The sequence below is a fragment of the Trichosurus vulpecula genome, chromosome 2, assembly GCF_011100635.1.
Source record: "Trichosurus vulpecula isolate mTriVul1 chromosome 2, mTriVul1.pri, whole genome shotgun sequence".
Lineage (NCBI taxonomy): Eukaryota > Metazoa > Chordata > Mammalia > Diprotodontia > Phalangeridae > Trichosurus > Trichosurus vulpecula.
This window is the reverse complement of record NC_050574.1, coordinates 76734616-76761543: the sequence shown is the minus strand read 5'-3', so window position 1 is coordinate 76761543 and position 26928 is coordinate 76734616. Positions and strand designations below refer to the sequence as shown.

At 43.0% G+C, this 26928-nt stretch overlaps 1 protein-coding gene across 3 annotated transcripts in view; it reads right to left on the bottom strand.

The window, feature by feature from the left end:
• STK40 (serine/threonine kinase 40) overlaps window positions 1–26928 on the bottom strand; it is a 55638-nt gene that overhangs the window by 13925 nt on the left and 14785 nt on the right. For 2 of the 3 annotated variants that reach the window (XM_036746289.1, XM_036746290.1), the window contains exons 2-6: window positions 14997–15116; window positions 13573–13658; window positions 13127–13270; window positions 10111–10338; window positions 9090–9142 (exon numbers count right to left, since the gene is read on the bottom strand). In XM_036746289.1, coding sequence (XP_036602184.1) covers window positions 9090–9142; window positions 10111–10338; window positions 13127–13270; window positions 13573–13658; window positions 14997–15116 — 631 coding nt within the window. Of the gene's footprint in view, window positions 1–9089; window positions 9143–10110; window positions 10339–13126; window positions 13271–13572; window positions 13659–14996; window positions 15117–17042; window positions 17122–26928 lie in introns of those variants that run through there. The other variant, XM_036746291.1, reaches the window with a different exon arrangement.

Genomic DNA, 26928 nt, shown 5'->3' with positions numbered 1-26928 from the left:
AACCCCTTTGAGGGAAAACTATGTTTTCACTTCTACATATTCCCTAGCACTGAACACAGCCTACTGGCATGTTGTCACTGTTTGATAAATATTTGGTAAATGGAAATGAATGCTCTCTCCTTCCTCAGTCCTTAGAAGCATCCAATCCTAGCTTTAAAGATTAGCAAAGGGACACGCCTCTAGAGCTGAGTCTGATTTAAGTTCCTTTAGAATAAGAATCACAATCTTTCCCAAGGAGAGAGCACAGCTCATCTTCCCCACCAGAAAGAACTCCTGGGGATCAGGGCAAGTTTGAGTCACTTGGCCTCTCAGCCCTATAGATTCCCAGAAATGTAGATGGAAGAATTGCCTGGCCCTGAAGCAATAGCTCACACAGGACTTAATCATTCTCTGCCTTTTCAAAACACTATTTACAAGTCAGTGCATGCTGGGCCGATGAGATCATTGAAGGGATCGTCCAGGAAGTAACTGAGCCAGTTCAAGGAGGCAGCAGCCCAGCCATCAGCAACAGAGAACTAGCCAAGAGAGAACTGCATAACAATTTCTTCCACCTCCACCATCGAGAAGGTGCTAGTTCCCTCTTCCCCTATAATAATATACAAAGCCAGCTCAATAAAACACAGCCAGGCCCATACCAGTTAATTTAGAAGTTTTGTATTTAAATTAGCAGCCACCCAAATGTTAGGGATTGCCTGGTATTATTTAGTCAAGGAAGTCAGCTCTAATTTATAATTATAGAATCTAGTTCCTACTCAATGTCACTGCACAATGTTGTGCTAAAAAAAAAAAACAAAAAAACCCCAAAAGCCAAACCCTTGAATACACAGGTTTTCTAGGTCGTAACTTCTGAATACATCTTCAAATTTGCTCACACAGCAAACTGCTTTCTACTGGGGAGAAAGAGAGGAAGCAGCAAGTTTTGGTACCAGCCCACTCAGTAAAGCTGCCCCCAGATTCTGTTTGTTCAGAAGACAAAGGAAATGTGAGGCCAGACTCGCCAAATTTACTTTGCATTTAGAAGCCGGGAATATTTATAAATGCTTTCAAGTAATAGGTTTCCATCCATCATTTTCATGCACAGAGTTCAGGGGCAGGATGAAGGGCTATGTACTTTGACTCTTCCCCAAACCTAACTTTAGAAAAATCCAGGATGTTTACCTCTCCTTGGGAAAGATTCCTTCCCTTCCTAAACCTCCCTGAGAGTAGGTTCCTATGTAGGAAATCAGGGAGTTCCCTCAGTTCCTTTACTGAGCAAGAAGATTGGAAAAAGCGAGCAGGAGCCTCTTTTGCAATGCAGAATGCTAACAGGTGATCAAGAGGGGTTAAGAAGAGGAGAATGGATACGGAGGCAGCCTGAGTCTGGTGGGGTTTGTACTGATGGACTTAGTGATTATTTAGGAAGCAATCAATGAAGTTTGGGGGTTTGGAAGAGATGTAAGGTATGAAGAGAATGAAATATTGTTTATAGTGGACCTGGGTAAGCTGTGACAGTGAGAAAACTGGCTTTCTCCGTTTCTGATTCTCCTCTCCTACAATTCTTACTCAAGTGCTTGGGCCCTACAGCCAGTCTAGCTAATGGCCGGGGGCGGGGGGGGGGGGGGGGGGGGCGCGCTCGGCGGGGAGCTGAATTGCACAGGAAGGAAAAGGGAAAGTGGAAATAGTTTTTCCTGTGATTGTCACTATCAGGACTGGGCATAAGATTATCTCACATACCCAGTAAGAATCATGATACAGCCACACCCTATCTAACAGCATTAATTAATATAATAATAATATAATAAAATTGGGGCAGGAGAGTAGAAAAGATTCCATGTGGAAAATGTTACAAAAAGTTGAGTGGCCAAATGAGGTTACGTTAGATTTTGTTTTATTGTGAAATGACACTGATTTGGGAGATCCTTGAGGGGGACATGTCTACATTCAGTTTAATATTTTTTTTAAAGTTTACATTTAAAATTTTACATTTTACATTGACAGTACCAAATATGCCACAATAAAAAATTTAAAAGTGCCAATGTTGCTCAGGATTTGCTGAGCTCAGGTATAAGAAAGGCCTGGGTTTGTTCAGGCAGCAACTGCAATAGATGCTGACCATAGGACCAGGCAAAATAGGTAGTGACCATCAAACATCTTGATTGTCCAGGGTTTCCAGATGCCCCAACCACAGAACTACTTCAGTAGTGTTCTCCATTGCTTGGCTTGGCACAAAATAGGTGGGCAGACACTGTGGGTCAAGAGGAAAGAGGTCACCAGAAACTGCATGTGAGGAAAGTGAGTGGGAGATGAAAAAAACTCAAGATTCTCAAGCTTATCGAGCTGCGTAAGGATTAAGTCTGTAAAACACAGCCCCCAAAGTGTTTTTCTGTTACCTCCAAGGGTCCCGATCCCGGGTTTATGGATTAGCGAGCACCAACCTCTGGCAAACACTATGCAGGGTCTGCTTGTGGGAGGTGGACTCAAAGGCCAAAGCCAAAGACTCTATGGCCTGGGAGGAGACAAAGATGAATCCCTCCAGGTCCCCACCTTCATGGAGCAGCACTACATACATGTATACAATATGCCACCACCAGAATGGGGTTGACAAGAGACCATTTCCAATGGAGCCGGGAAGGAAGGCAGTCTGTGGTTTTGGGGGAGCAAACACTTTCAGTGGCAGGGATTTAGTACATAAAAGCAGATGCCCTTCAAGGGGAGGAAACAGGAAGTGGCAGGGCTCTGAACCCTGCTGGCCTGGAGTTGACCATTACTAGTTCAGAAGAAGGAGGGTTCCACTGGCAGCTGTTTAAGGGCCTGTCCAGTGGTTTCTGGCTTCCTACCTGAACCTCACTTCTGCCTACCTGACCCTTGTTTCCCTCATTCAGTTCAGATCTTCAGCTAGTTTCTATTAACTAGCTGGCACAAGGGGTACTAATGTGCTTTCGGATCAGCTGACAGGAATTCAGCTGTTTTCAAACAATCCCGGTAATCCCCTGAAATGGACAAGACTGCAGCTTAGCATGGCAGTTCAGCAAAATGTTTTTAAACCACATGAATGAGCCCGTGTAATTGTGAGAGTATTCATTTTCATTTTAAACAAGTTTCTAGCAGCCCAAAAATGGCCAGAAACTTTTGTCTTTAATTCAGAATTCCTCTTCTTAGTTTTTGTTCTGTGGACCGCACAGGACTTTAAATGACACCAAGTCAACTAAGAGTGGCTGTCAGATAAAAAGACTAAGAAAGATCTGGGGCTTCAAACCAGGCATGTTCAAAGTGATTTAAGCAGAGGTGTTTGGCTTAACTGTCCTCATTTGTTTATAAGGGAAGGTTGGGGGAAGGGGAAGTTGAATGGAAAGTGAGTGAGGGAAAAAAAAAAAGAACATCAATAAAACATTTAAAAATTGAAGTGATGACAAGCGTGGCCCCAAAAAGGAGAAGATGCTTCCCTCTGCTCCTTGGCAGAGGTTGGTTATATGGGTGTGGAACATTTGCATCGTATGTCAGATTTTTTAAAATATTTTTTTTCTCTTCCTCTTTTTCTTTTTTTTATTGTGTAAAACAATTTCTTTGTTATAAGAGAAGGCTCTCTGGGAGGAGAAAGAAGGGGTAAATCTAGGTAATGTAAAAACAAAAGATATGAACAAAGATCTATTTGAAAAAATAAAGTGTTTTGTGCAAAGCTGATAACTTGCTTTTAGGTAAAGCTACATCTTCGGTCTCCTCCAATGACAGCTATGCAGGGACGAATACCTGGGAACATTTCAGTAATGTTCCCTATGCCTTTTGCCTGACTAGGCTCAACGTTGATGGTATGTGTCCCTGGCAGAATGCTTTTGAAAATGACCAAAATGAAAAATGGACAATTGGTCCAGAGTTCATAGAGAAGGTCACCAATCATTAAAGCAGAACAAAGCTTAGAGTTCATCTGGTCAAGGGGTTCTTAACCTGAGGTCTGTAAAGTTTTAAAAAAATTATTTTGATAACTATTTCAAAATAGATTTATTTCCTTTGTAATAATGTCTTTCTTCTGGGGAAGAGCCCGTAGGCTTCACCAGACTGCCAAAGGGGTCCATGACACAAAGAAGGTGAAGAAGCCTTCACCTAGTCTGACTCCATTTTATAGATGAAGAAACCAAAGTCCACAGAGGAGAGGGACAGGAGTACATGTCCTGGCTCTTCACTCTTAGCAATGGCAGTAGAACAGCCCTCTAAACCTAGAATCTATTTTGAATAAACTTCTATAACGGAGTCCTAGCACCAAACACCCAGGCTAGCCTATAAACTCCTGGAGGGAAGGGGCTGTTGTTGCCTTGTCTCTTTGTCCCGAGCTCCTAGTACAGTGCTTGACATAGAGTAGGTGCTTGATGTTAAGGATGCCTGTATGACTTTGGACAATCACTATTTCAGTGGGCCTTAGCTTCCTCCCCTGTAAAGTAGGGGCTGGACCAATTAGGGTTTAGACCTTCCAGCTCTAAGTCCTCTAACAGTTAAGTCACAACTTCTCACGACCCATGTTTCCTTGTCAGTAAAATGAGGGGGTCAGACAAATTATTTTGCCAATTAAGGGCTGGGCTCTAAATTCTACTAATCTAAATCCTCCCTATGACCCTATGGGGGTTTTTCAACAGGAGCAGTGGCCACTTTAGCTTGGAATCAGAGGAAGTCCCATTTGTCAAGCTTCCTCTTTTGGCCACCCCAGGTCTCTGCCTCCACTGCAAATCTCCACCTAGACCTTACCCTTCCTGAGTTATGCCACCTTTGAAAAATTCAAATTCACTTGCCCCTTTCACCTCTATTGTTCCAGGTGACAGAGCAAGCTGACTTGCTAGACTGAACCTTGGCAGCAAGGCCACCAGCTTTCTGCTTTGCCCCTGGCAGACTAACTGAGGCAGTCCCGAAAGGAGGGGATGCTTGGCAGGCTGGCCCTCAGACAACAGAGGACGAGTCAGCTACCGTGGGGGCTCCCGTGAACTATGTTTACATTGAAAGTGTCGACACTGCATGGCACAGTGGTATAAGAGCAGAGGGCCTGGACTCCAGTCATTGCCTTTAACACACAGAAGCTGGGCAAGTAATTTCGATTCTTGAGTCTCCATTTCTTCATCTGTAAAAAGGGGATAATCTATGTCCTTCTGACCTCCCAGGGATGCTGTGAAGAAAGCACTTCATTCCTTAGAGTAGATTAGAAAGATGAGCTCATTCAGTTTGGGGAGGAGGGTTATGAAGCCTTCATTCCTCTTGGCCCAACAAATGAGACAGGGAGAACCCCATTTTTCTCCCTGCCAGCCAAATCAGAATGGTGCAGAGACTGGCTCATTTTCTGTCATTGTATCTCCAGTACCTGGCACAGTGCATGGCACATGGCAGGCAATTAATAAATGCTGGCTAATGAGGCCCGACTTTCCAAATCTGAAGATGGAGATAAGAGGCTTCTTTTTCAGCATTCCCTATCAACAGGGCTAAGGCCCAGTCAAATTGGAGCCCTTTCTTCAGGACTAGAAGAAGCCACATCACTGAAGAGTCAAGAAAGGCAGAAAGTGGGTAGAGATAAAGTCTGGTCAAATCCAAGGGTTCAGAAGAGGGGTTTTATGAGCCTGGATGATGACAATACAAGAGACTTTAAAGACCTTTCACAAATCTGTGAGTATACTGGCTGGAAAAGGCCAGCATATATGAAACAAAGATGTCTGCTTTTCAACCAGAAAGAAACAAGGCTCCAACTTTTGGGAAAAGTCAATAGATCCTGGTCACCAGAATGGTAGAACTGGCAAAAAAAGAAATCTTATATGATGTCAGTATATCAGAGCTGGATAGGAGCCTGAATATCACCCAGCTCAACTCTATCACTTTACAGATAAGAAAACTGAGGTTAGGAAGGGAAACTGACTTGCCCCAAGTGCCTTGACTACTTAGGGGCAGAGCTAGGCCTTCTGACCCTCGGTCAGGACCTTTCATTACACCACTCGGAGTCCTACTTAATGGCAAACCAGTGGGATGGAGCTGTAGCAGTGGATCAAAGTGTTCAAGAAGAACCATTCCAGCCTTGCCCTTCTGGCTCCATTAGCCCGGGATGTGAGATAAACAGCAGGATAAGTCCTGAAATGTCATCTAGCCCTTCCTTCATTCTATAGACGAGGAAACAGGTTCATAGAGGAGAACAGACGGCCTGGCCCAAAGTCACTGAGATAATCAGCATATTGGGCAGAGATGAGAGATCGGAGTATCTCTGCAAAACAAAACTCGCTAGACACAAGAAACATTCTCTCCCAGGACAGGAGAAGCCCCACTCACTATGAGGACAAAATTCAATGGAGTATATTAGAAAATGTTATACTGCACACTGAACGATGTGACACTGTGCAGGAGGTGTTTGGGAATTAAATATGGAGAAGCCACAACAGAACTGGAGCAGCTTTTCTGTTGACAAGATTTTCCTGCCTCTTTTCCACTAGGTGACCCTCCTGACCTCCACCCCAATTTTAAGTCAGAGGAAACATGTTAACAACTACTTCTCATTTGGGGGGGGGGCGCATTTAAGCCCTCCCTTACCAGTAGAGCAGATAGTACAAATATAACCATCTTCATTTTACAGAGAGGGAAAGTCAGAAAGGGAAGTGACTCAGCTAAGACCCCACAGTAAGTATTAAAGCTGGGACTGACACTGAAGTCAATCTAAACTCCATGGTCCTACCATCATATCATGATGCTGCTCTATTCAAGGGGCAAAGCCTAACACAGACTCAGTAAACAATTAAGAAACACCCAAGAAAGTATGTAGGGCTCCCAGGGTCAGCCTCCCAGGGAATGCAACACCCCCAGCCAGCTCTGGGGAAAGAGCAAACCCTCTGGGAACCAACAGACCCCCAGGCCCCTGCTAACCAGGCAGGCAGGGGAGGGAGTTTTGTGGCAGTGTTAGTGCAGTGAGTCACACTTCAGTTATGACCCTGTTGGCTGTCACTGTGTTTTTTCCTTTTCTAGGAATTTTGTATGCAACTCTTTAAAGAGAGAGAGAAGGAAAGGAGACAGAGGGAGGAGAGAGAGAAGGAAAAAAGAGAGGGGAAGAGAGGGAGAAAGATAATGAGAGGGGAGAGAGAGATGGGGAGGAGAGAGGGAGGGAGGGAGAGGGAGAAAATGGGGAGGGAGAAGGAGGAGGGAGAGGGAGAGGGGGGGGAGAAGGAGGGAGGGAGGGAGAGGAAGGAGGAGGAGGATGGAGGAAGGGGGAGGGAGAGACATGGGGAGAGCGCGAGAGAGAGAGAGAGAGAGAGAGAGAGAGAGAGAGAGAGAGAGAGAGAGAGAGAGGAGCAGAAGGAGAGGGAGAGAGGAAAGAAAGAGAGGGGAAAAGAGAGAAAAAGGAACTGCCCCAAACCTAAAGTAACCCCAATGATGATTCAGTCTTTTCACTTTTTCCAACGAAGGGGTGAACATCACCACTGTCATCATGTACTTCTTGTAAAAAGTTCTCTTTTTTTTGTTTTCCCCACGCCAGAAGAGTTCCTGGCGCTTTTACCAGAAAACTGTACTGGAAGTCATTAGTTTCTTTGTTCCCTTCCTTAAGGTCGAGAGCAGAAGCAACTTAACCAAGTGAAAGCCATGAGAAAAATCTGCTTCAAGGTAGACACGGGGGGGATTTTGGAACTGATGAAAGCTTAGCCAAGAGGCGGAAGTGTCTGAACCAGGAAGTTACTAGGGCAGTGGACAGAGGGCCAGGCTTTTGAGGAAGCACTTGGGCCTCTGGACACTTGAGGTCTCTGCTGGACTTCCAGATCCAAAGGCTTACTTGCGCAGTGACAGAGGGAAGGTTTGGAGTAGCAGAATGGGTTACTGAATCACTGACAGAAATAGTGACTGAACTATCTATTATTTAGTCACACAGACCTCACTTACTGAATGTGGACAGTGAGAACCATGTTTTTTTCCCTTTTCTTTCTAGAATAAATGCTTTATTAATGCTCTCTGATCACGACCCATGCCTCGTTCCCTAGCTGTAGGCCACCTCCAAGGCCCAGAGGAGTGGGGAATGCTTTAGTTACTCTCAGTCCTCTCTAGTCAGAACAGGGAACCACAGAAGTGTTAAGAGCTGTGACTCAACACAGACATCACTCTGGTTAGATAGAGGAGGGATAAGAAGGCAGTGTTCACACAGGCCACCTCCTAGTTCTAAGCCACAGCCTTCTAATTACAAATAGCCCGAATCTCAGCTGAAGAAGCCAGGCTGACTTTTTTTTTGAGAACTTGATTGGTATTTTCTTTAAGAGACTAAGAGGAGCCACTAAGAAATGACACATCCTGTGACCATCTTCATTAGCCCAAGTCTCAAGTCAGCTTCAACACTCAGAAAGGGTTAATTAATAAAGAAAAGACACATGCACACCCTGGTGTCCGATGACACCTTAGTCTTCAACCACTTTCTTCTGGAAGTAGGAGGCCTAATGCTTACCGGATGTGTCTTTTAGCCCCAGATTTTTCGAGGTATCTCAGTGGTGCAGTAGAGAATGTTGGGTCTGGAGTTAGGAAGACCTGTGTTCAGATTTAGCCTCAGACATTAGCTGTGTAACCCTAGGCAAGTCACTTAACCTGTCTGCTTCAGTTTCTTCACCTGTAAAATGGCATTAACAGCACCTACTTCATAGGATTGTTGTGAGGATCCAGTGAAATAGGCACTTACTACAGGTTACCAAGCTGAACATCTCTTGTTTATCCAACTATTTGCATATTACATGATTTCCAGTTCGATTTCCACAATAATCACAGTCCTATGGAAACTGTATAAGGCTTGTCAATATCTTTTCTAAAATGAAGGTGATCTTTTAGCTGTGGTCTAGGCAGGACAAAGTGTGGTGGGACTATCACCTCCTTTGTTCTGGCCACTGTTCCCTTGAAGTAAGCCTAAGATTTTGTTAGGTCTCTTGGCTGTCATGCCACATTTTAGATTTGCATGGAGCTGAATCTAACTGCTTCCCCCCATAAGTCTTTTGACCTCCCCCATACTGTATTTTTGAACTCAAATTGTTGGACTTGACATTTGATTTTGTTAATGCGTTGTTGTTGACAAAATCATGTAAAACTTGCCTCAATCTCAAGGTTAATGAGACAGTGACAAAAAAGTTGCTTACCTTTTGTTTAGCACCATATTGCCAAGTTTCAGGTCTCTGTGCACAATGTTTTTCTGAAAAACAACAGGTATTGAGAATATACTGATTTTGGATTTGGGTTATTTAGACACTCACAACAAATTCAAGACTCATAAAAGCTTAGCGCCTTTAGGGGCCACTGGTCCAAGGCATGAACTCTAAAATGTCCCCAAAGAAGTTGATCACAGAGCATCTGCTTGAATATCTCTAATGATAGGAACTTCTCTCACAAGTCAGAAATACCATCCTTTTCAGCTCTTACTCTGTTGTTACACTCAAGTCCAAAAATTCTATAACTTTGTTAAGTCATGTAGGAAGGAAACTGGATTTTAGCACCAAAAGTTCTCACTAAAGCCCACCCTACTGCTTTCTTGCTTTGGATAGTTGCCAAGAGAGAAAGACTGCTCCCTACATTGCCATCACTGGTTTATCTACACCCACAATTTCCAATATTGTGGATGAAACGATATTACCAACTGATTTATGAAAGGGGAAACGACAGATATGGACAGTTCTAGCTAAGATGAGAGCTTAGAGGATAATCAGGGACTCAAAATCACGAACCCTAACAAATTCTCTATGGTGATTCATCTGTTGGAATGACATGGACCTACTTTTATTTGGAATAGACTGACAAAGCTTACAGACTGATTTTTAATACCCAAATCGAGTGAGCCTATTTGTAATTGACTCTTACAGGTCATGCTCTGGCCTGGTTTTAGGTTTGAAGGGTCTTATACACAAGAAATCTGCTGGGTATGTGTGCTACTACTCTTAACCTGGTTTACATTTAATTCCACTACTATCTTTCTTGAAGTTGCTGAGCCATCATCACTACTCAAACAATTGAGAAGGCAGAAGCTTCGGAAGTATTCACTGCAAGTATTCTAACTATTAAGCAAGCTAAGATACTCATCCATCCTCACCCTTTATCTAATACCTGAAAGGTAACATACTCTATGGTCTAGAGGAGAAAGAACAGCCCAGCTTAGCAGCTGCTCACCTTATGCAAGGCTTCCACCACTCGGACCACATCATAGAATATAACTACTGTCTCCCTTTCGCTCAGCCGCTTTTCCTTTATGACATAATGCTGGAGGTTGATCAGATCTGCAGTCTTGTCACTAAAGTCATGTGCACAAAGGCAGTCTAGGACTAGACAGATACGTTTTTTCATTTTCTTGACCATCCGAGTAGATTCTACATCCTCAACGATTTCACAAGCTCGGTCCTAGGAGGAAAGGAAAACAAAGGTAGTGATTTTGTGATATTTGTTAGCACTGGAGCCACCCCTTTGGATTATAGTATATGAAGAAACAGGGATGTATGTCATTTAGAAGACTCAAAAAAACCCCAAAACAACTGAGCCCACCCACTCACAGGGAAGCAAGAAAGAGGGGCTGAGTGCATGCTTGTAGGGTTGAAATGAAGGGATTATGGAGCCAGTCAACATTACCTAACCTTTGATGCGCTACAACCAGCAAACAAGCCTAGTTCCAGTGACTGGCCTGGTGTCTCATAGAAGCACATTCAAACACTGCCAAATTCTACAGCCAAAGAAGCGGCCATATTCATAAACAGAAGGATTTATATTCAAAAACAAGTGTTCATTAAGCTCCATGTTTTTATCAGAATCAAAGAGAGTTGAACCCAGGGCCACAAGCTTAAAGCAAAAGCATCAAATGACTGATAGACTCCTGTCACTCTTCTTACAAGGTGTGTTTTTGTTGATGTGTGTGTGTGTGTGTGTGTGTGTGTGTGTGTGTGTGTCTTAGGAGAAGGCGATGAAGGTGTTCATTTTCCCTGTTTTATCATTCTTCAACATCCGGGCCATTTCTTCATTGGCTGCCAGATGTTCTGCTCGGTTCTGACTCCAAATCATCATCATGCACCCCCACCCCCAGGTCATCACCAGGAAACAACTCCTCATCATAGAGACTGTTTCAGCTTTGATCTTCACATGTCAATAGTGTCCCCAACTGCTTCTGCCCATCTGCCTAGAAGGCAGAGCCATGACCCTCCCAAAGGCTCCTTCTACAGAGCTTCCAGAGCTTCAGAATCCCAGCAATCTCTTTATTTGCCCCAGCTGCTATTATGTCCCCAAGTCAGGTGCCCTCTGGAATGATCTTCAGCCCTCCTTTCAGCTTTCATGTCCTGTCATCTCTCAGGCCAGGACTGGCTTTCTTATTTGTATCCCTAGTGTTTAACAAAGTGGCTGGTACAAAGTAAGTGCTTAATCAATGTTTACTGCATTGTATTATATCTAGGTAGCACTATGAATTTTCTTCCCAGAAGACAGTAAAGGTTAAGTAGAGGTCAGCTCTGGGAAGCTCCTAGGATTTCAAATACATTTTCACAATCCTGCTGAAAAGCACAACCACTTCTTTCAATCCTACTCAGGGTTTCTGGCCACTTTCCTTCTTTAAAATTTAAACTGAACAAGACAGATAACAAGACAGACTTTTGAGCTTTCATCCTCCTCCCCCTCTCTTCAACAATGTGCTCTGTACCCAGCTGGTGGTCATCTAAGGTCACTAAAGATTCCCTAGAATCACAGAACTCCAGTTAGAAAGGACCATGGAAGCCAGCTAGTTCAACACTGTTGTTTTATAAATAAGGAAACTGAGGACCAAGGCTAAAGGGACTTGGCCAAATCTGGTCCCAAAGGCAGTTCAGTGGCAGGGCTGGAACTAGAACCTCAGTGATGTCTCCTCCACTCCACTCCCCGCCCCCCCCCCCCCCCCCCCCCGCCACAACCTATGAAGCACTTACTATCTGTACAAAACATTTGGTGCTAATCACAGTGTTTGTATTCTTATCTTCGTATGTGTGGACTTTATCTTCCCAACTGGATTCCAAGATCTCTGAGGTCAACGATCATACCTTATATGTTGTATTCCCCAGAGTACCAAGTGCAGGGTCTGGTATAAAGGATGTGCTCAATACTTATTGAGTGACTACTAAAGCTCACTAAAATCCCACAAGTACTTTTAAAATAAGGACTCTGGTCCAAAACTACTCTCAATATACCTTGGATAGGAAAAACTTTGGAATTACTCATTACTACTCTGGGTTCCCTCCCAGAGTCTCCAAAGGCAAATCTAAACACAAGGACCTCAAGGAGACAACTTCTCCCATTCACTCCTCTAGACTAAACTGATGAGGAGCAAAGGTCCAGCTGTGCCTGATCACCCATCAGGGCAATGTTGGGAAGGGAGTCACTTTGTAGCTACTACTTTCTGCCCTCAGCTAATGCTTTCAGGACTCCCAAAATAATCAGCCCTTTCCAGACAGGTAGGAGAGGGCCCCCGCCAGCACAGATGACTCATTTCTTTTCTAAGAACTACTTTTTCTTTTATTTCAAAAGCCCCATTTAAGGACACCGCTTTTTAATGAGCACGTTTACAAAAGGATTCCTGGCTGAAGGACCAGAAGGCCTGAATGGAGAGTCCAACAAATGCCTATTCATTGGAACAGAATACATTTCTGGTCATTTTGAGGTGATATGGAAGCCCTCTAGCTCCTTGTTTTACTATTTTTCTTACATTTCCCAAGATGTCAAGGCAACTTTGGAGAAGAGAGCTCAAATCTATCCCCAAAGTCCTTGTATCTTTAAGAGACTTCCTGGCTTTTCCCCTTTACCCAGAAAAGCTGCTTTTCAAAGAAATCATGACCATTTAAAATGTACACTGTTTATCTCTGGCTAGAGTTGATCATCGTGACCAAGACCACTGGGTCAGTCAATAAACAATGTCCTCTGAATAACCTCCCTCGGCTCCTGAGGAAGCCCTGATTCATTGGGGTGGTTCTGCATAGGAAATATCATGGTGAGGAATGGCTCTCTGGGGAGGGGGGTGGGATAGAGAGAAAAAAATCAGGCGATATAAAAACAAAAGACAGCAATAAAAATTCTTTTTAAAAAATTAATGTGAGGAGCTATTGCGAAGTAGAATGCCAAGCCAGGCCCAAGAAGTGGCAGGAAGCTCACATAGCCAGCCAGCCCCACTTCTGCCCTTTACCTGGAAGAGCCCGTGGTGGTGAACTACGCCATCCTGAGTGTGGAGAAGGGAAAGCAGAGAATACTCCGTGTGTAACAGCATCTTGCCTTGCCTTTCCTCTTGGGTCTCTAGGCCTTGTTCCCCCCTTTCTTCAAGGGTCAGAATCTTTAGGGAAAAGGAAAAGAAAGCCTTGCTGTATTTGCTGTTCATTAAACAAACTGAGCGGTAGGACTAGATGGCAGTCCTGGAGAGGATTCACTTCTAATGCATATAGGACTGCTCTTTAATTTTATGTACATAGAAATCCATCTAAACCAAGAATTGTAGAGAGTGACAGAATGTGTGAACCTAATTGCTTCAAGGGAAAAATGTAGTCACACCACTCATTTGAAAAAAACACTGGCAGGGTACACAGTTCTTTCAAGAAAGCAGAAGTCAGAAGTAATGAGGCCTTCTCTTTCACCTACCTTTAGCTGATAGAAGTCATCTGTCCCATCTTTCCTTGCCAAACACTGGACAATGCTGGGCACTGGTGAATTACCTAATCGAGGACCTGAGGGAACAGAGTAGAACAGATCTGTGTGTATTTAAGGGGCCATGGCTAGCACAGTGGGGTGTCATTAAGATCATGGGATCCCACATCCCACATCCCAGGGGCCTCCACAGTCAGCCAATCCAACTCTGCTGATCACGTGCATTTCAGTCCTGTTCTCTTATTTAGACAGGCCTAAAGGTCTACATTGGGCAGTCTTTCCTACAAACTATTATTCCTAAAAACAAAGCAATGGGGTTTTAATGTCTTCTTGAACAATACCATGTCTACAAAAAGAAACTTCTTACATATAAACAAGCATACTTGCAGCACTTCTTCTCTGGGCCCACTGCTGTGGAGGGAGGTCCCTGACTCAAATAGGGGAGGGACTAGATGATTCCCTTCTAGCTCTAAGATTTTGTGACTCACTGTTCTTGTACCATTGACAAGTTCACATGTCCAAGGGTGTTGTGTCATGCAATCCAGCACATACCTGATCTCTGCCCCTCAGTGTGAGGGCAGAGTTTCCTAAGACCTGCTTGCCTAATACAGCTAGCTTCTGTCTATAGGCAATCTGGACTTCTGGGGTCAGCATTTAGCACAGTGCCTAGCACATACAGTAGGTGCTTAACAAACGCTTATAAAAGTGACAGCCAACATTTATTTAGGTGGCTCAATATAATCACAATGTAAACAAAATAAACTGCAAACCCCAGAACATAAAACCCAGTCAACCCACTCCATTTCCATCATATTTTGGTTTCTCTTCATTTTGTATCTTAAGTATGCTGACACCACCAACTGCTCTTATTCATAAACTACCAGCCAAATTTTATAAGTACTTGGGAGTTATATCAATGACTTTCTAGAATTAATCATGCACTGCTCAGGCACCACTCCACAGCAATCATGGGGGTCTCTCAGGTGAGTTCTAAACAAAGTATGCCTTGATCTCGTGGTAAAATAGAGCAAGTACACCAATCCTATGTCCCAAAAAGACTCAGGTGGGGTTGGGGAGATGGGAGGAGGACCAAGCAGTATTTTCAGGGAAAAGAGAAAGGCCTCATCTCCTCAAAGGAAAGAGAGTCCAACTCAGCAAACACACATACACAGGCACACACTAATGAAGGTATTCAGTTTCAAATATCTGCCAACCTAATACTGCACAATTCCCCTGAAAGATAAAAAACAAACAAATAAACAACCTTCAGCATACTATAGGAGTCCTGACAATTATGTGACTATTCTGAATGTGAATTCATACTGGAACACTGCTCTTATCTTGTTACTTCACTCAGCACATGGAACAGGTTGTAAGCCAGCCTGCTCCAAACAACTGAGAAAACAAGTGAGACTTACCTAAGATAAATGGCCCAGCTCTCTTTGCATTATTCCCAGAAATGCTACTTCCAAGAGCCTTCGCCCGAGCAGACGTTTCCCCAGCTCCTCTGTCTGATGCTCTCCGCTTCATCCTCAGCTCTGGAAGAGAAAGAAGAGATCCCCCCACAATGAATGACTAAGTCAGCTCCTTCCCCAGCCTTGGGGATAACACAAGCCTCTGACTTGGCAATGCATCAGGAAGCCACCTCCTCTTCCTCTTGCACAGAGGCAGTTCTCACTGACAAAAAGCAAAGACTCCTCAATTACTTGGGGTTAAAGATGCCTGCAAGTTAGAAAGAGAATCTGGCCAAAGAGGGAGGAAAAGCAGCATCTACTGACTGATACCAGGTGTCCACATGCAACAAACGAGATTGCTGGAGATGCCCAGGGCAGCATGAGCCCAGGTCTGGGAGTCAGAGGACCTGAGCCCTGTCCCAGGGCCGACATTTACAAGCTGTGTGTCACTCACGGGAGTCCTCGTTTCTCCCATAAAGTGGAGATAACATTTGTATTCTCTAGCTCATTAGACTGTGGTGAGGAAAAGACCACAGAAATTGCCAATTACTGTATAAACTTGAGCTCTGGTTATTCTTCTTATTGTTATCACTATTAGTAGCAATTTTAGCTCACAATATGGGCCCTGCCTCAAAAAGAGAAAGCCAGCACCCATAGAACTTGCGCCAAGGAGGAAACACATCTATTGAAGCCTTTCCTTAATTCACCTAAACTCACAGGTCTTTATCGGGTAGATTTTGGTGATATTAAAAATCTTCATTTAAAAGAGAACTCGGCATTTTAAAGATAAATCTATTTCACTCTACTAAACTATACACGTAGAGAAGTTCAAAGCATAACTTGAAAATTAATAAAAACTATGGGCACAGCTAAACTAAGAAGCTTACCAGTACATGGGTTTCTTTACATTAAGTCCAACCCCTAATCTGGGTTTTTTCCAGTTGCCTGGGTGGTCATTTATGTTCATGAGTAAAATGAAAACGAAGAAACCTTACTTGAATACCGGAGACCACCAATCTTTTGAAATGGGAGCAGCTAGGTGGCGCTAGGGGGCAGCTAGGTGGTACAAATGATAGAGCATGGAGCCTTCGGTCAGGAAGACTCAAATCCAGCCTCAGACACTAGGTTGTGGGGCCCTCGGGCAAGTCCCTTAACCTCTTTGTACCTCAGTTTCCTCATCTGTAAAATGGGGATAATAACACCACCTACCCCCCCCCCCAAGCCTCACCCCCCCGACCTCCCCAAACAAAAAAAGTCATCAATAGACTGCATGATACACTGGGAAAAATACTGGCCCAGGAGGCAAGACTCCATTCTAAGTCCCAGCCACAACACCAGACAGCTCACTTCATGTCTCTGGGACTAAGTTTTTCACTTGTAAAACGAGGGTCCATCTCTAAGATCCTTTCCACCTCTAAAATGCTATGGAGAAATCTAACTTATTTTACATATGCCAAAGGCAGCACACAGACTAATTTCCCAGCTGCCTAAAAGGGGCTGAACGCCTTGCTGCCAGCCATGGGCATCAGGAGCTAGCTAGGAGCTCCTCAGCCATTATACCACCGTCAGAGATGGATTACCCTCCCTACCCCACCATGGGGAATAAAAATGGTCAGGACACCATTTTTAAGAGATTTTGGCAATCCCTCTGCCTTAGACAATTGGTAATAATCAGATTTATTTGAATACCTTGTCTGCTGCACTAGTCCCAGAAACAGGAATTACCCTTCTCCTTGGAGACTCCCACAGAGGCCCTGGTACATCTGTGCAAATGCTGCCTTTATACAAAACACTGTCTAGACAACAGTTTGACGAGAGCTGTTTCAACAGAGATGAGTGGGTACAGCCGACACGCTGCTGCCACACACTGTACCTTTACCCCACCTCCCCACCCCATGCAAGGCCACTGGGATTCAATTAGAACAACAGAAGGAAGGTAACAGAGATAAAAACCAAGATGCCAGGCCTGGCTGAGGGGCAGACTGGAGTCTTCCTTTCCTAATGGCTTACCAGTACCACATTATTTCAGGCAAACCAGTGCTCGATGCAAGTCTGAGGGGACGGACACTCAATGCTTCCTAGGTTCAGAACACCTGTTGCAATCTGTTTGTAGAAACTGGGTCTTGGGAAAAAGCCTTTTGAGACAGACAAGAATATACTGAGGCATACTAATTCTAACCTTTGAAATTCACTTGTAGGTATTGCATCATCACTTCAGCAGCCTAGAAATATGGTCACAAGGGATAGTCTATCACCACTGGGAACACACATTACTCCCGTATTTGCCACTTAAGAATAGGGTACAGAGATTTCTGTGGGCAACGCTCCCAGCAGCGATTCTGAAGTCTTCTTTCAAAATGACATAGAGTCCCTGGCAAGGCAGTGACAGACCGGGTACCAGCTATGTATGTGTGTGTGTGGCCTCAATGCTAACAGCTCCTAAAAGGGAGCCTCCCCTGCCAGGGCTAGAATGAGGGAGCCAATCTAAAATTAGAGGTGGGGGCTGTGTTTATTTGCAGCTCTTCACCAAGTCTGTGCTCTGGCTTGCTGCTCGTGTACAGGGATTTCAACACTTTCTGGTTTAGAAGTAACCAGGGCTTTAAATGCCTCATCTCTCTCTTCTGCTGAACTCTTACTTGGCTGCTATGAGTGAACTCTATTGGGGTCTGGCCTCACTTAGTGAGGCAATAATGGGGGGGTGGGAAACATAGAGAGACACAGGAATATAATATCGCCTCCTTCTGGGAGCTGTGGCAGCTACCCCATCTCTCAAAAGATTTAATCCAAATGTATTCTGGAGATGGTGCCTTTGGAAAAAAAAAAGGTGACAGAGGCCAGCACAGGGAACTTGAGGTGATGGCAGCCAGAACACCATTTCTGACATCAACCAAACAATTCAAACAATACTGAGAAAAAAGTTCAGAAAAGGGCACAAACAGGATGATATTACCCCTTTGTTAAAACGAACATATTCAAAAATTATAAGCAACAGAGACTCGTAATTTTACATACAGTTCTCTTTTCTGTTCCTTACTAAAACATCTGTGTTAGCTGGAGATTGTTAAATTCATAATAAAAAATAAAGAAAAATGCATTACTCTAAACAAGTGGGTAGTGGCATTACTCCAGATCTTAATCTGGGGTTTGCCAAATTGGATGGGAAAAAAATCTACATCTTTATTTCAATATAATTGGTTTCCTTCGTAATCCTCAGTATTTGATGCATATAAACATTATTCTGAGAAGGGGTCCATAGGTTTCACCAGACTGCTACAGGGTAAAGTTAATTTGAATACAGCTGGGCCAAGCCCGGGATCTCCTGCCAAAAGAGACAATGGCAGCAGCATTGTTGGGGAAGGGGAATGATACACCACCTACACCACCACCACCACCACCTATACCACCACCACCACCACCAAAGATCCAAGTTTTTGCTTCTGTATCAGACAGGGTTCACTGATATGGAGTTGTGCCCCTCACTCAAAGAGCTGGGCTCAACTCAGTAAAGGACAAAAGAGGCAGGAGGCTCCAGAGATGTAATGACATATGCTGACAGTCCTCCCTTAGCATGTGACTCAGTCTCTCCTTATCCTCCCCAAGAAAGGCGTTCTACTCTCATTCTAGGAGTCAATGAGGCTCCCTCCCAGCTACTCCCTCACCTCTGAGAATACCTCTAATGTGACTGACTGGCAGGTACCTGCCAGAGATTACCTGGGGAAGGTTTTCTGGTTAGTTATGCAAGGCCTGATCCAACCTCAGAGGTGCAACACTGCAGGCAAAACAAAAGGAGCCAGAAAGCTGAGGCAGAGTTCTCATGCTGGGGAGTTACACGCGTGTACAGGCCAAAAATCAATCCCTTTTTCTGAGGGACTCCTGGTGGGACAACGTGTCATCAGCTGTGAAATTCCAACTTTGAAAAGAGAGAAATGCCTGCTCTACAGTGGGCTCAGTCTTTACATGCAGCTTTACATGCAGCAGAAGATGCTCTGTCACTTGACCCTCAAGAGAGAGGCCAGGGCAGAGGACATACAATATCTCTGCCTGAAAGGGTTTTTCCAATGAGAGTCCATTCTCTGTCTATAGGGTTATTGGCCTGGCCTGGCAGGCTGTCAAAGGCAGGGACTTCAGGACACAAAGATCTCCCACCTTGGGCACCAGACACCTGGGAATGAATGAGTCCTAGGACATCTGCAGCATTTATTAAGGACTCACTGTTGTGCTAGGTCTGGTTGGGTGTGGTGGGAACTGACAGATAAGGAGGAAACACAAAGGAAGTAGAAGACACAGTGTCCCTGTGCTGCAGGAGTTTACAAGTTGGGGAGTGAAGGCGAACATACATGAAAACCCTTAGGCATATATACATGGAAATATGTCACAAGATTATGTGATACAGACTACTACTGCCAGTCTTTGTTCTCTAATTCATCCTTCACAGAGCCATCAAATTCATCTGAATACGCAGGACGGATCGTCATCGTTCCCCTTCTCATAAACTTCCACTAGCTCCTTATTGTCTCCATAGGATAAAATGGCAACTCCCCAAGCCAGCATTCAAAGCCCTCCACAACCTAGCTCAAATGTACATATTTAACCCTATTTAATATCACTCTCCTTTATGTACTCTAGATTCCAGCCAAAGGAAACTACCAGGCTGCTCCTTGTTCTCATCCTTCCCTTTTCTGTCTCCTTGCATTCATGCTCAGAAAACACTCTACCTACATGTCCTGCTGTTGAAATTCTCTTCCTTCAAGACTGGCTCAAGACACCTCCTAAATGAAATCTGCCCAGATTCCTACCCTTCCCAGGGTTCTGGCTTACCCCTCTTCCCTCAACCTCCTGAGGAAGAGACACACCAATATCTGCCATAGTGTCCCCAGGAGAGAGCAGGAGCCCTCCTTTCTCCAGGCCAGGAATTCTCTTGTAGGCAGGTAGAGGGCTCTTTAAATAGGATGGCATAAACAGAATGTCCTCATTAGATAGTGGGTTTGAACACAAATAGCAGATTTCCAGAAAGGGCCCTTTAGGAGCTAGCCCCTCCACTTCATCAAGCACTAAAGCTAGATGCAGATGGTCACCATGTATCCCCATGACTTTGAAAACTTCCTTGTGGAAGTTGAATGAATCAGGACAAAGGCTGGGTTGTGAGCGTAGCATAAAGTTTGGGCAGGAGGAAGACTGTGGAACCCTGGATGGATTTAATTTGTAGGCTTCAGGGTTTGTGATTTGGGTACTAAAAAGTACCCCTGAATTTGCAGGTTTATACCTCCTGTGACCCTTCAGCCTGGCACAGAGGGTTTGAAAGCCGGCTAAGGGGTTTTTAACATAGCAAGGCAGCATGTAGCCCACAGTGAGAACAGATGTGGGAAGAGTGGTAGGTGGGAAACTTCCTAGACGGTGACCACAGCTGACAAAAGAAGGGTGTATTCTTCAGGGAGGAGTACATTTCATAGTCTTATGCAAATTCTCTAGTGGGAAGGAGTATATGCCCAATTAAAGATGGCTTAACCAGGGAGTTCCTGCCCAAGGATGTCAGTCAGTCAATAAGCATTTAAGTATCCACTAAGTGCCAGGCACTGTACTGAGGGCTAGAGACATAAAAAGAGGCCACAGACAGCACCTTGCTTTCAGAGGAGCTTACAATCTCTTGGGGAGACAAGCAAACAAATATGTACAAACACGCTAAATATGGGATAAATAGGAAATAACAGAGCGAAGGCACTAGAATTAAGTGGGGTTGGGAAAAGCTTCCTGTAGAAGTTGGGATTTTGGCTGGGATGTGGTTTGTTTGCAGGTGGGGCACTCCAAAATATCTCCTGCCAGTATGGAGAAGCATGATTTCATCTATGCACGAATATGTCCCCAAAGAAATTTTTCTCCACAGATGTAAGAAGTAACTTCTGTAGGGCTCATACTTAGCCCCAATCCTATTGTTGTTATTCACAGATTAACTGTATAAGGTCTAGTCGGGATCGAATGGCTGAGAAGTTTTCAGGGCAGAATACGGAGACTGGAGACAGTTGTTCCACAAGAGGTCTGAATTTGACATCCAGTGACTTTGCTCTCAGTCTTTCTAGATTTAGATGAGTTTCCCCTGAAGATTCCTTGTCAAATGTGATTAATATCCGGACTCCCTGCTTCATAGGACTGTTTTGAGAATCAAATGAGCTAACAGATATAAGGTACTTTGGAAACCATAAAAGACTATGTCAACCACAACATCCCATGGGACCCTTATTCTGGTGCTGTGATCTTTGCAGTGAAAACCAAGTATCTTTCCAACTTGGACCCAAACTCCCTTTCCCATCTTATTATACATCATTTTACCTTTCACATACTATATGTGGTCCAATCAAACTGGCCTTAATATTTTTCCCACACACAACACTGCATCTCTTGCCTGCATGCCTAGGATTTACATCCTATCTTCCTCCACTGCTTACAATTCCTAGTTTGTTTCAAAGCTTGGTTCAAGGGCCATCTGAGACCTTTCCTGATCTCTCCAGCTCTCTTTCAAAATTACCTTGTGTGTACTTTTTATATATTTATACATGTACATATCTTTCCCAATTGAAAGCAACTATCAATCACAAAAACCCTTCACCATTCTGTTTCCTTTCTCCAGAGTGGTCTTTTACTATCCTAGAGTAACTAGAACTGAATATAAGATTCCAGATGTGAACTAACCAGTTAAGAATACTTGCGGGACTATTACCACTCAATCTGGTCACTACATTTCTATTAATTCAGAGTAAGCTGCTGTAGTTTTTTTTTTTTTTGGTTAACAGCAGCTATATTACATTGTTGGCTTGTACTGAATTTATTGTCAACCAAAACCCCCAGGTCTTTTTCACATATATGACTAAGTACATCTCGTACATGGCCAATTGATTTTTTTGAAGACTAAGTCCTGGACTTTCCACTTATCCTTGTCACATTTCATCTCCATTGTTGCAGTCATTATTTTAAGTCTGTTGAAATTCTTGAGTCCTGATTCTGAAATCCAGATCCTCCCCATGTTTGTTATCTGTGAACTGGATAACCATCCCGCTGTTATCTTCACCCTCATCTTCAGTGTTGCCATTCTAACACTGCCCTCAGAAGAGTAAGGGTAAAAAAATTAGGGTCAAGCAAGGGCTATCATCATCAGGAGGGCAAAGGCAAGAATGCAAACACATTTTGTAGGAAGACCATCTTGTGGGTTACTTTCTCTAATGCTCCATTTTGTCTATCTGTGTTGAGCTTTCTCTCTTAAATACCATTACCAAGAGAAAATGCTTGAAAGCTTGCTTCTAGAGAACAGGTGGAAAAATACATCTTCCTTTCTTCATTATAGAAACAAGTGACTATGACTGTGGAGTGGAGTATCACACACACTGTAATGTCAGACATAGTGGATGTGCTGGCTAGTTTTGTTGAATTGCTCTGTTACAAGAGATAGCTTGCGGGGTAAGGAGTGGGGAGGGGGCAAGAATACATTTAGAAATGAAAGTGGCATAAAAAAGGCATCAATAAAAATAAAATACAATGAGAGAGACAGAGAAAGAATGATCAATACCATTCTAGTCCCTGGGAAAAAACCTTAGCTACTGTGTGCTGAAGAAAAAATGGTGATCACCTGTTAACCAACATACAACTCAAAAGTGTGGTACATTGGATAGACCCAGGCTAGACTTGCAGGCTGACGACTTGGATTTAAATTTGGCCCCTGAAACTTACTAAATACCTAACCCTAGGGAAGTCACCAAATCTCACTAAGCCCAAGTTGCTCATCTGTAAAATGGGAAACTACCACCTGTTGTAAATCTCAGAGGAGTACTGTAATGCTCACATGAGAATTGATGTTAAGTACATTGCAAATTCTAAAGTGCTATGTGAAAGTCAGCTTTTATTAAGTGAAGCTGATTAAACTCAAGAAAAAAATCTCTGAAACAATCACAAAGCCCAAACATTTAAGTGCTGAAACTCTCCGGGAAGTCGATGCTCTTTCAAGAGAAGATCCTCACAGCCTAGTCTCCAACTCAGAGTACAATTTTTCAGGATCTACATTAAGGGATGCCACTCTGAGGTCAGTTTAATAATCAATGGGCCTTATAAAGCAGCCACTTCAGAATGAGATTTCTTTGCTTAGGATAGTTTCTCTGGCAAGAATCTGGTGCCCCCTTAGTTTGCTTCAAGGATTATAACATAATCCATGTATGTGCTGACATTTTTATTTTTCCAAAGTAAAGCATTCACTTTGTTCATGTGAAAAAGAACAAAAGATATGTAACTCTAACTTGCCAAGAAATTACACACCTGTATCATTTTGTAAATAACATTTGGCTCAGTCTAGGTAAGGACTAACTTATTTCTTTAACTAGAGATATCTAGTGAATATCTAATTGCTTGATAAGCCCAACCTCCCTGAAACCTTTCATAGCTACATAATGGGGAGAATACCTGCAAAGGAAGTGACTCACAAGTGGGAAGTGGACAGCACAGTCAGAAATAGAACCCAGGAGTCCTGCCTGTTTCCTCCTGTAAACATTGGACAACATCCTCCTTGCTTATTAGCAAAAGTACAAAATGCTTTGCAGAATGATCTTCTGGCATAAATATTCACTCAATTTTTGAACTCATGTGTGAAAGGACCTTACTCTAACTACCTCCAAGAGAGAGTGGCTATGAATTAGCATAGTACAGTACTTAAAAAAATGAAATAAAAAATGTGATTTTAAAAATCTGAATGGAGATAGATCCAATCCCCTTTGCATCATCTTTAAAAAGCTGAAAGAAGATCACTTCTGGAAACTAAAACATCTGAAGCCGAGGGCACTTTAAACAATGTGATTATGTCACTCCTGCAAGCCTCAGTGTCTATGGCCAATGGGGAACAATACAAAGACAGTGAAATAGACAGAGGATAAGGACAATCTCTCCAAAGAGCTGTTTCTGGGAACAATCATTAAATGGGGCAGAAAACTAGGTCTCTCTATATATGTTAGGCTGCGCTGTCTGTTCTGTTCTTTAGCAAATGGCTTTATTGGTAGCTGTCTGGGGTTTTACCAAACCAAGTCATCGAGAACCATTCTCCAGTACAGCCAAGATGGCAGAGTAAAGAAAGCACTTATCCTAGCTCTCCCAACATTTCCCTCCAAACAACTTTACAATAACACTTCAAGTAGAATTCTGGAGTAGTAGAGCCAAGAAAAGGTCAGTGAGACATTTTTCCAGCCCAAGACCACTCAGGAGGTCAGAAAGAGAGATCTATGACACAGGAATAGAGGCTAGGCTGGAGCCCATGTTGAAGAAACACAAGTAGTAGGGTGCAGGTGGTGGAGACAGAAACAGCAGCAGCAGCTTCAGGATCTCTCGAGCTAGAGATGGGAAGGGGGCTGGCAAGTCATCAAAAAGATTATAGGGGGCCCCTGTGCTAGCATTAGTCCCGGGTCCAGACCTAACTGGCAAATCCATTGTCCATACCTACTTGTGGGTCAAAGGTCAAGGGTGGAGAAGAAAACTTTTTGGTCAAGAAGGAGTGGGAGCCTTAAGGGCTGGTATCACTTTTGACCCTAAGGGAGCAGCAGGGACCCTGAAGCACAACATCAAATGCAATGTCAAAGGATTCTTAACCTTCCTGGGTAAGGACCAGAGTGAAGAACAAAGGAGCAATGACCACACCTCTCCTCAGACCACGCCACTTTGGAAGCACTGAGAACTTCCAAACCCCCAGATTTAGCTCTAAAAACAGCCCTGTGGAAAAAGATCGTTCTGAAGCTTGAGACAGTGCCCCTATCCCATCCGAATGCTGGGAGCAGAGCCCAACTTTAACATAAAATTCAAAATTAAGAAATGGGGTGGAAAAAAAATGCGCAAACAACAACAAAAGAACCTGATCATAAAAGGCTAGTACAGCAACAGGGAAGAACAAGAGACAAACTCAGAAGACAATGTAGTCAAACAGCCACAAGTTAAGTCTCAAAGAAAAAAAAAATGTGAATGGATACAAGCCCAACAAGAATTCCTAGAAAAAGCTAAAAATGATTTTCAGAATCAAATAAGCACAAAAGAGGGAAAATTAAGTAAAGAAATTAGAGCAAAAGAAGAAAATTATGAAAAGACAAAGAACAACTTGGCATTAAAAGAGGCGCGTGCGCGCGCGCGCGCACACACACACACACAAAACCTGAAGAAAATAACACCTTAAAAAACAAAACTGGTAAACTTCATTGATGAAAATAACTCCTTCAAAATTAGAATTGTGCAACTGGAAGCTAATGAATCCATGAGACATCAAGAAACAATAAAACAAAGTTAAAAGAATGAAAAAAATAGAAAATGTGAAATATCTCACCAGAAAAAACAAATGACCTAGAAGATAGATCAAGGACAGATAATTTAAGAATTATTGGATTACTTGAAGGCCATGATCAAAGAAAGAGCGTAGACATTGTATTTCAAGAAATTATGAAGGAAAACTATCCCAATATCCTAGAAGAAAAAGGTAACATTGAAACTGAAAGAATCCACCAATCACCATCCGAAAGCGATCCCCAAGTGAAAATTCCCAGGAATATTATAGTCAGATTCCAGAACTTAGGCCAAAAAGAAAATACTTCAGGCATCCATAAAGAAACTCTTGAAATGGAGCCACAGTTAGAATCGCACAAGATTCAGCAGCTACTACATTAAATGAGTGGCATGCTTGGAATAATATACTGGAAGGCAAAAGAACTGGGATTACAACCAAGAGGAACCTGCCTAGCAAAACTATTTAAACACATACACACAGACACACACACACACAGACACACAGACACACACACAAAATCCTTCAAGGGAAAAAAATGAATATTTAATGAAACAGAGGACTTTCAAGCATTCCTGATGAAAAGACCAGGGATGGATAGAAAATCTGACTTTCAAACACAAAACTCAAGATAAGTACAAAAAGGTAAAGATGAAAGAGAAAGAACTCATTAAGGTTTATCTTTTTACATGGGAAAATGGTACATGTAATTTTTAAGAACTTTATTATTTTTAAAGCAATAAGAAAGGATTCTATATAAAAAGAGGACATGGAGTGAGCAAATTATGTTGGGATGATATTAAAAAAAAGGTGAGAAAAAGGGATGCCCTGGGAAAAGGAGAGTGAGGAAGAATGGGGAAAATTACCTCACATAAAGAAGAGCAAGGAAGAGTTTTTTACAGTGGAGGGGAAGATGAGGGTGAGTGGGCAATATTTGAACCTCAAAGTGGTTCAAAGAGAGAAACTCTCTCTCTCTGTGTCACACAATTGGTAATAAAATGCTATCTTACCCAATAAGGAAGTGGGGGGCGGGGAGGGAATAGGAGAACGGGAGTGTGAGTGTAAATAATAGAAGGTGGCGGTCAGAAGCAAAACAGACTTTAGAGGTATAGGATAAAAGAGAACAAGAAGGATAAATAGGAAAAAATAGGATGGAGGGAAAATGCAGTTAGCAATCATAAATGTAAACATGAGTGAAATGAACTCTCATAAAATGGAAGCAGATGACTGAGTGGATTAAAATATAGACTCTGACCATATGTTGTTTAAAAGAAACACACTTGAAACTGAGAGACACACAAAGAGTTAAAATAATGCTGCAGTAGAATCTATTACGCTTTAACTGATATAAAAAAGGCAGGGGTAGCAAACATGATCTCAGAAAAAGCAAAAGCAAAAACAGACCTAATTAAAGGGGATAAGCAGGAAAACTACATCTTGCTTAAAGGAACCAGACAATGAAGTAATATCAATACTAAACATATATGCACCAAATGGCACAGCATCCAAATGCTTTAACTGTTAAACTATAGCTAAAACTATAAGAGTGGAGGACCTCAACTTTCCCCTCTTAGCACTAGATAAATCTAACCATAAAATAAATAAGAA